The 9,895-nt window shown below is 40.1% G+C and overlaps 1 protein-coding gene across 1 annotated transcript; it reads left to right on the top strand.

The window, feature by feature from the left end:
* Positions 1–1,658: 1,658 nt before the first annotated feature.
* Positions 1,659–8,859, top strand: dhcr7 (7-dehydrocholesterol reductase). Its single transcript, XM_053423746.1, has 8 exons — positions 1,659–1,712; positions 2,486–2,592; positions 3,620–3,842; positions 3,980–4,070; positions 4,767–4,980; positions 5,146–5,350; positions 6,713–6,844; positions 7,162–8,859. The coding sequence occupies exons 2-8, from the start codon at positions 2,486–2,488 to the stop codon at positions 7,624–7,626; spliced, it is 1,437 nt and encodes a 478-aa protein (XP_053279721.1). The 5' UTR covers positions 1,659–1,712; the 3' UTR covers positions 7,627–8,859.
* Positions 8,860–9,895: the final 1,036 nt, after the last annotated feature.

Consider the following 9,895-nt stretch of genomic DNA (forward strand, 5'->3'; position numbering starts at 1 on the left):
TCAAAACACAGCACTTGTTGTTTCATGTAGACTTGAATGTAATTCTTCCTGTTTGGCAGAATAATCATGAGATCATTTAAATTGTACTTGATATCAGGATCCAACTCAGGTTGAATATCACCTTGTCCATTTACCTGCAAAATGATTCTATCCAGGCACACGCATGTGTTTAAAATAATTTGAGCATGTCGGTAAACAATATGCAAGACTTTATTCAAACTGATTTTGAAAGGCAATTTATGACATGATGAAACTGAAATTTTGAAGCTGGCAGAAAGAAATGTCCTTCTCTTCTGGAGGACTTTGAAAGGCAGCTTGTTTACCTTGCTGTAAACAAACAGTTCAAGAGGAGCAGATTCTGTGCACATCCCCCTCATGGTAAGATCTGGTGCTGGTGTTGCACAGAATTTAACTTTTGTCACTTCACTCGTGCAGCGGTTTAAAAAAAACTATTACGCGAGCACCGGGGTCTGTTACAGTGCTGTTCTCTAGTGGTCAGCTTAAGTACATGCACCTATAAACAGGACCTAGCACAAGATGTTCGGTAGCTGCAGCATTTTTTTTATAAGAGTGGTGCAGAATGAAAAGTATAGGGAAACAAACAAAAAGTAAATAACTGCTCATCCACCCATGACAAAATGTAACTTCCATTACCTTCAGTCTCCTGTGAGGACCGATCTAATCCTGCATCAGTACTCACAGAGCACCAGAGGGAGAGTACCACTGGGCCTCACGCTGACCTTTTTGTGCTTTGTGTTAGGGATATGTGCTCAGGGTCATGAATCCACTTGTTGATATTATGTGTTTCTAGTTTGAGTTGACCTGAACATCCCTCTAAACATGTCTCAAAGAGTTAGACGCTACTTTTTTATCCAAATTTTTTCTTCCTAAAAACACACAACTTTTTATTATGACATTTTACTGACATAAACATAACAACAACTTATTATTATTATTATTATTATTAGTATTAGTAGTAGTAGTAGTAGTAGTAGTAGTAGCAGTAGTAGTAGCTGTAACCAAAAGTAGATATTTAATTTAAAATTGATCTGATTTTATTTTAGTTTAGATTAGTTTGAGTTAATCTCAATCATTGTTAGGGTTATTAAAAAAAAAAAAGAAGAATATAGAACAATACACTTTCACACATACTTTCCATTAATAAAAAAGGAACAGGAAGGAGATATAATTAAATTACCTGCCCTTTTCGTGCCCTTTTTTTATTTCCTTTCTATTCACAGATCACATAAGCAATCAATTACACATGTATAGGCATCATAACATTAATATGACTCAATACGTTGAAACCGTTCCATTGTTTTTCTTCAAATGATTTTCTTTATTTGAATGATATTTTAGCAGCATTTTAAAAGATTGTGCAGAGAATTTCTCTCCACAAACACACATCTGTTGTAATGTGCTCAGGAAGATGGTGATTTCATTTGTCTTTAATGATGGTGGGGACTTTCATAATGTTCCCTGTCACTCAATACACCCTGCAACCTTGTGAGGTGGCTCCAGGCAGGCGCAGCCAATCAGAGGCCAGGGACCGCTCCCCAGGCCCTCCTCTGCCGGCACGCTATTGGTTGTAGTCTAATACGTGATGGCGTTATGGGCGGAGCGTGCAGGCTGCTGTTATGTGATGAGGTTGATCCACTGCTGCACCTGAAGAGAGGAGCCGCTTGTTCCACTGCGAGTGTGTGACTTCACAGGTGAGTACACATACACATCACAATACTGCATATACAACATGTCGTACAACGTAGTATTAGTATGTGTATCATATGTGGAGACACTGTTATGTAGCAGCAAACAGAGGGTGTCGCACGTTCTGTTCCTGGTGGTTAGTTCACGGATATTTAGTAGGTGAAACGTTGCCAAAAGTCACGATGTTGAGCATGTACATATTTATTTTACTGAAGCTCAAGTCAACGGGTTGCTCCCTCCTCCTCCCCCACTTCCTCTCCTCTTGTTATATTTGCTGCTGGAAAAAACAACCAGGCTGCAAATGGACATTGGGCAAGAGGCGGATGTGGCTGCAGAAGAATAGGTTCTGCAAGTTCAGACAACCCTGAGGACATGTAGTAGTACATTTGTACACAGGCAACTGGACGGGCTTGTATTTCTTCAAACAGCAAATCCTGAACAGGACTTGAGAGTCGTCACATATTCACGATATGCAGATGAAGAGAACAACCCGTTTGCATTATATATTAATATGGGAGTGAGTGCAAGTATACATGATTACATATATTTTAGTTAATAAATGGTAAATGTGGTGGTTTCAGTCTCTTATCTCGTATAAATGAGCCAGGTCAAGCTGCTTTTCTTTGGATAACATCCATTTTATCCTTAGTTTGACCATTGCATGTTACTGGTACACTATTGTTGGTGAACGCTGCACTGTTTTAACAGGACAAGTGTACAAAGTGCAGTGTGTCACTGCATAACTGACTCAGCCTGATAACTTTGTCCTTCACCAGAGATGAACGGTGCAGTGGCTATGGAGGCCACCAGGAGGCGAGCTCAGCCCAGTGCCGATGGGAAAACATCTGAAGACAAGGAGCAGCCAGCACAGTGGGGGAGAGCATGGTGAGTTGATATGACACAGACTGCTATAGGGCTGGTTTCAGCCAAAGGGTTCACACAAAGTATAAAGCGTCACAAACTCATCGGGATTCTTCATGGAGGATTCATGAATACCATAACGATTTTTGCCAATCTCAAGTAAATGTTGAGGAATTTCCAAAGGATATGTGAAATTGAGAGGAACCTGAACATCTGCACAAACCTTCAGAAGAGTCATTCTGTAGCTGTTGATTTATGTAGGACTGACAAACACTGACATAACCAAATACAGTACATGCTGCTATACATATCTATATGGGTATGACAGGCAAGAGATGAGCTTAAAGGTAGAACGCTAATGAAACTGTATACAAATTTCATACCATGATTACAGCAACAGAATCATGATCAGAATGATCATGATTTTGTAATAATGTGCTGATAATGGGCGAAAAAGTACTGGTACAGAAATGTTAATATAAATATTATAAGGATTGTAACATTGTTATTCTCACTCACTCATGAAATTGAATTGTCATGAAATCGAGACATTTAAATCTGTGGACCCCACACCAGCTTCAAACAATCCAAAATGGCTTAAAATAGTGTATGAACAAAGTAAAGATTTTTTTATATATATGATAATATATGGGATTTTAAAACCAATATTAATATACTTCACCAAAGAGTAGTTTACAATTCAAAAAGCATAGAAGTGTGCTGTATCTCTGTCTATCACTGAATAATGTTTCACTTAAAGCTGGTTATTTTGTAAATTGGCAACAGAGGTGTACTAACATTATCTCGGGACTATATTGTGCAGCATGCTGGTAGTTAAATGTTATTTGTAATACTCTCGTGCATTTCTTGCTATGACAGTCAAAAAGGTCAGAATTGTCCGGTGTAACAAAGTTCTGTTTAATACACAGTGCCTACCGAACACTTAGAGATTTGTATTTGTGTAATGGATTCAAACTGAAATGTTTCACTCATTTGTTCAGTACATTGTCTTTATACTGTATTTGTTTGTTGTTCTGTGACTCGTCCTCAGGGAGGTGGACTGGTTTTCCCTGATTGCCGTGATCGGCCTCCTTTGCTTTGCCCCCTTCATTGTCTTCTACTTTGTGATGGCGTGTGATCAGTACCAGTGCTCCATCAGCCAGCCTCTGGTTGATCTGTACCATAAAGACACCACCTTGCTCTCCATGTGGGCCAACTCACCCTCCTTCAGCTGGACAGCTGCCAAGATATACGCAATCTGGGTGGCCTTCCAGGTAAGAGACAGGAGTGAGCTCAAACTAGGAGGAATAAATAGGCAATGCATGGCATTGAAAAGAAGCAGCGTGGACCTGGCTGTAACCAAAATGCGGAAAATGCAAATCAGCTAAAACAAGTTCTCTTTGTCCAACAGTTGTTCCTGTACATGTGTATTCCTGATGTTGTCCATAAGTTTATTCCTGGCTTCGTTGGGGGAGTGCAGGATGGAGCACGAACTCCTGCTGGTAATAAACACACATAAACCATGCTAATCAGTCCAACATGTGTTTGAACTGGAGGGAGCTCGAAGAGTGCAAACGTCTGTCAGGGATAAAAACCTCACTTGCCATGTTAAAGACAGTGTAAAAATATCCTGAATCAGCCCGGCATTGTTATGAACAGACATTCTTTACAAATATAGACATCTATGATTTCAGACTTTCTGAGCTCATAATTTGTGACAGACGTAGTTTGACAGATTTTCTGCAGTCCGGCTCATTTCTGCACTAAAGAAGTCAGGAGACGACAATAACTCGTTTTCATTCCTCATGATTGATTTCTTCTGTGACGTTACAACAGCATTCAGTGACTGAAGGTGTAAATGGATCAAACAAACTATTTAAAGGCGGATAAACTCAGGCTTGAAAATACTTGCTGGCCGAGCAACATAAATTTGCTACATATAACCCACAATACAACACTGTCTCCATTAAAAATAAATATCTGTTGTAAGGAATGAGGCCACAAGTGTCTGTGCTAAGTTATATTAGAGTACAATGCCTTTATTCTACATTTATGTGCAGCCTCCTCATAATGCACGCACATGACATGTAGACGTTTATTTATTTGATCACTTTAAAAAAAAACATGATTGACATTCATTATAATAGCAGTATATAGCTAATAAATCTAAAAATCCACCTTCCTGTGTTGTTTCCTAGGCCTGATTAACAAGTATGAGATCAATGGGCTGCAGTGCTGGCTGATCACTCATGTCCTGTGGATTGCCAATGCCCACTATCTCCATTGGTTTTCTCCCACCATCATCTTCGACAACTGGATCCCTCTGATGTGGTGTGCCAACATACTGGGCTATGCTGTTTCAACCTTTGCTTTCCTTAAGGCCCACTTCTTCCCCACCAACTCTCAGGACTGGTGAGTATTGATACTGATGGGGCAAGATGACTGCACCCCACATTACAGTAAAACTAAAATCTACATCTTCTCAATACTTTATAAAATCTTTAAGTTAATCTAGTTTGCATTGATACATAACTTTATCCACTTGTCTTCCTCCCTGTTTACGTTGTACTTTGACAGCAAGTTCACAGGGAACATATTCTACAATTACATGATGGGCATCGAGTTCAACCCTCGCGTTGGCAAGTGGTTTGACTTCAAGCTGTTCTTCAATGGCCGACCCGGCATTATAGCCTGGACCCTCATCAATCTGTCCTACATGGCCAAGCAACAAGAGCTGTACGGCCAAGTCACCAACTCTATGATTCTGGTCAATGTACTGCAGGTAAGTTCTGAGGAATTTGTTGTACATCCTGTCTAATTCCAGACACACTCCCTTCTCTCCAAGGAGTACCTAAGGTCCGGTTATAGATAGAAGGACCAACTAACAGTACATTGTAGTGTCTACGCTCATGGACTTTCATTACTTATTCAGATGCCCCACACAGGGAGGCATCAACTCCAGCTCTCACCAACTTTAACTCTTTTGCGTATCTCACCAGTGGCAAGACGTAAGGACACAACGTGATTTAGGAATACCTCAGGCTAACTATCCAATAGGATGCGAACACCTACATGTAAAATAGAGAGTGATAGCAATTCAAGCCATTCATGGATGTGCTTTTATACTGGGTGATGCAAATAAAGGGATATATACTGGGATGCTGTGGGAGACATATTCAGACTTGGGGTTGACAATTGCTCATGTTACTCTGTTAGCGTTTGTATATTGTTCCACCTTCTGGTCTCCTTGATGCATCAAGTCTACATTAAAACCTTCTGCATAAGACCTCAGCTGCTGCCTGAGTTCGCCTCTCACCAGCTTTCACAAAACTGTAAGGATGAGTGAGGACAATATTTAGTAATTATATTTAGAATAAAGGTGTCTAACCCACTTTTGTTTAATAATCCTGAGGAAGCTTTGTCATGGAAGATACTGAAGATGAACTTAACCATAGGCTGTAGATAATGATGGATGACGTCGCTCCACTTATTCTCATTGTACCAAAGTAGCTAAAATAATCTGGGACACAGGAGCCGACGTCTTGCGCTGGTTGTAATTTGCATCCAGTCTGCACAGTGGTGATCATGGAATGGGTGAGTGGTGTCAGGGATCTCACCAATACATGGGCTCAACTAATTGTAAATCAGGCTCAGCTGTCAATCTTAATGTTTCCCCCTGTTTTTAGAGCATCAAATAACAAATTAAAACCAAACTTATCAGAAAAAGAGAAATACTTGAAAATAGATTAGTGTAATAAGAACAACCTACATTCACAACGAATTAATGTGTACTTTGACCTTTTAGTTTGGTCCATGTCCCATCCACCATCATGGAGGAGGCATGGAGTAGAAGTGAGCTGGATTGAAGCTCCTCTTTACATACACTCTATCAGCTCAATTTCATCTTTACTTCTTATCTTGGCTTTGAGTCTTTGACCTTAATCATGTGCTATTAACCAGTTGTTTATAATGTAATGTTATCTCACTTAGGTGTGGAGTGTGCTTATCCTCCCCAACTCCTCTTACATTTGCCACTAAATGTTGAATGTTGAAGATCATCGAGATGGAGGACACAGCTCAATTAGTCAGTAGACTAGTCAGTTACTAATACCTTTATTATGGTTATGTCTGTGTTTTCTCATAGGCCATTTATGTGTTGGATTTCTTCTGGAACGAGGCTTGGTACCTGAAAACCATTGACATCTGCCATGACCACTTTGGATGGTATCTGGGTTGGGGAGACTGTGTGTGGCTACCATACCTCTACACACTGCAGGTAACAACCATATACTACATTTGTTAACACAAACACAGTAATAACACTGATGTCACATGTTTAGTGATTCTCAGCTGCATCTTGTGTAAATACCTGTCTGATATCAGGGAAACAGGTTATTTAAGAGTCAGATGATATCACAATTCAAAACTTTAGTGTTGATTTGTAGTTGAATCGAACTTGAATCTTGTTTATCCACCTTAGCCTTGAAATTTAAGCATCTACACAAAAGGACATTTATGCATGTAGTTTAAATCACACATTATAGATGAATTAAGCAATAATGAGTGTAAATACATGTGTTTCTGTCTCTCCAGGGTCTGTACCTGGTGTACCACCCAGTCCAGCTTTCTAACACCCATGCCCTGGCTGTCCTCCTGCTGGGCCTTGTCGGTTATTACATCTTCCGCACCACCAACCACCAGAAGGACCTGTTCCGCCGCACAGAGGGAGCCTGCTCCATCTGGGGGAGCAAGCCAACATACATCGAGTGCTCGTACTACTCCGCAGACGGTGGCCTTCACCACAGCAAGCTCATGACCTCTGGCTTCTGGGGCGTGGCCCGGCACTTAAACTACACAGGCGACCTGATGGGCTCTCTGGCCTACTGTGCAGCCTGTGGCTTTAGCCACTTTCTGCCCTACTTCTACATCGTTTACATGACCATCCTGCTAGTGCACCGCTGTGTGCGTGACGAGCACCGCTGCAGCAGCAAGTACGGTAAGGACTGGAAACGCTACACAGATGCTGTGCCTTATCGGCTGATTCCTGGAGTGTTTTAGAGGGGAGGAGGGGGAGAGGGAGGGATTAAGGAACAGTGTGTTTGTGTGTTTTATTCATATCAAGAACTCACAACCCCTATACTTAACATACATGCTGTCATTTGGATACATTTCATGTGTTTTCATCACTGCTGTACGTACATAGAGGTACAGTACAGTTTATTTGTCTGCCTTGGTAAAGGCAGTTTGATGAACAACTCTGCTGCTTTCTACTGTGGCTGGGAAGTCTTACACAAACAAATTTATGGATAACACAAACTTAAAAGCCTAAACACAACTACAGAAGCCACACAACAAAAACAGAACCAAAGCGGAAGGGAGTTATTTGGTTTTGACAATGAAACGAGCAGAGTTAGTTTAAAATGTAGTGGTGGTGTATCTGAGGTGTTCCGGGACAAGTGCTTGAAACACACTGAAGAGTTAACTCAAAATGTTTGTGTTCTTCCTTTTCCGGTGCTCCAAGCCTCCGTACCTGTGTTTTCCTTTAATGTGCTTGTGTGAGATGTCTCAGCCACTGTATTTTTCTTCATGATATGACAACTAGTACAGTTAAGCTCATTTTTAAAAGCTCTACAATCTTTTTTTGTGAGACAAAGCACAATTTTAACCAGTTTAAGCTAAAATCATTCCTAGCAACAGAACCACTTCTGTAGTAGACTGCACAACACTGTGACATTCCCATAATATAACTTGATATTGGTTATATGCTAACTTGATTAATTATTAGTCAAGTTAATAAAAGAAAAAAGTAATACTTTTTTTTACAGTTTGAAGTCATTCATCATACCATGACCAAAACATGACTGGTTCCAGTTTCAAAAATGATAATTAAGTGTCTCATTGCACTCGGGTATACTATGATACAGATATTTCATTGCTTTGGCTAATTATAATTAAATGACTAATCCCAATAAAAGCTGATTGTTGCTGTTATCCTCTACTGACCTAAAGGAACCAAAGGACTGTTGGCTCCACAGACTTGACCTGCCTCATAAAAAAGTTATCTAATCTTTGTGTAACGGTTGTCTGAGACCTTGAACTTCATCACTGTTATCTGTTTGTATTGTTGAGTTTCTCTCGCTGTGGTTGAGAGAACATGTTCACATGAATCAGGTTTGTTATCGACAGGACAAGGATTTATTGGCAGTGATCATCACTTTCAGTTCTATCTGATGAGCTGACCAAATATTGTGTTGATTTAATAAACTTTCTGCATTTTATATCTCAACAACACATCTGTTAGGTTTGGTTTTACTGCCTCACACCTCACCTTTCTTTAGTGATGAAATAGCAAATAAAAATAAGAATTTTTGTTATGAATAACAAGTGTTTCTGTACTTCTTGAAATTTCAACTCAACCACTCTAGCATTGTCTGATATTCTACATTTCAATGAAACATTGAAGGAGTGGTCAGAACCTGGTATTTGAAATTATTTGCACCAGTGGAAAAATATTATCATTGAATTAATATGACCCTAGGATCCTGTATATGTTGGCGAATGTGAGGGTCTTACTGACTCACTCACAATAATACATGTATAATAGCATTGAAAGGTAACAGCACCTTATAACTGTATTTGGCAGTGTGCTTTTAATATTTACCACAAGGGGGCGGCAGAGCCCATGCCTTTGATCAGTCAGCTATAGTGAGACGTATTTGTAACATTGGGTTAATTCCAAAAGGAAGCTTAAAGGGATAGTTCACCCAAAACTGCCCTCATTATCTACTCACCACTGTGCTGATGGAGGGGGGGGGGGGGGGGTTGAAGTATTTGAGTCCACAAAACACTTCTGGCGTCTCATGGGTAAACAGCGTTGCAGCCAAATTCAATACAATTGAAGTGGTGACTCCTTGCTCAGACATATAAAACAGAAAAATATATAAAATGCCTCCATTCTACATGTGTGGTGTCATCAAAGTGTTCGTGAGCCCCGACATTCAAATTTGACTCGAAACGAGGTCATTTACTTCTGTTTTAGCCTAAACGTCATCTGATATCCACGCATGAACGTGGCTCCTGTCATACCCCTTCATTTAGGTTCAAAACATGGTGTAAATGACGCCTGAACATACATGTTTTGATGTCAGAATAATGCTTGGGTTCAATTTTATCCTTGAACACGAAACACAAATCTCCCTGGTCACACAGTAAGAAAACTCAATTTTGGTCTCATTTGAACATAGAAGCCTCTTTAAAATATCTCTTTTCCAATTTCACATAGAGGAACTGCTGGAGAAGTCTCGTTTCCCAGTGTCTGTATCCAAAG

This window comes from Pleuronectes platessa, chromosome 1 (assembly GCF_947347685.1).
Source record: "Pleuronectes platessa chromosome 1, fPlePla1.1, whole genome shotgun sequence".
Taxonomy (NCBI): Eukaryota; Metazoa; Chordata; class Actinopteri; order Pleuronectiformes; family Pleuronectidae; genus Pleuronectes; species Pleuronectes platessa.

Coding starts and splice junctions, on each gene's coding strand:
- dhcr7 (XM_053423746.1), top strand. CDS start 2,486: ATGAACGGTGCAGTGGCTATGGAGGCCACCAGGAGGCGAGCTCAGCCC. Junction 4,071..4,766: donor TGGAGCACGAACTCCTGCTG/GTAATAAACACA, acceptor GTTGTTTCCTAG/GCCTGATTAACAAGTATGAG. Junction 6,845..7,161: donor CATACCTCTACACACTGCAG/GTAACAACCATA, acceptor CTGTCTCTCCAG/GGTCTGTACCTGGTGTACCA.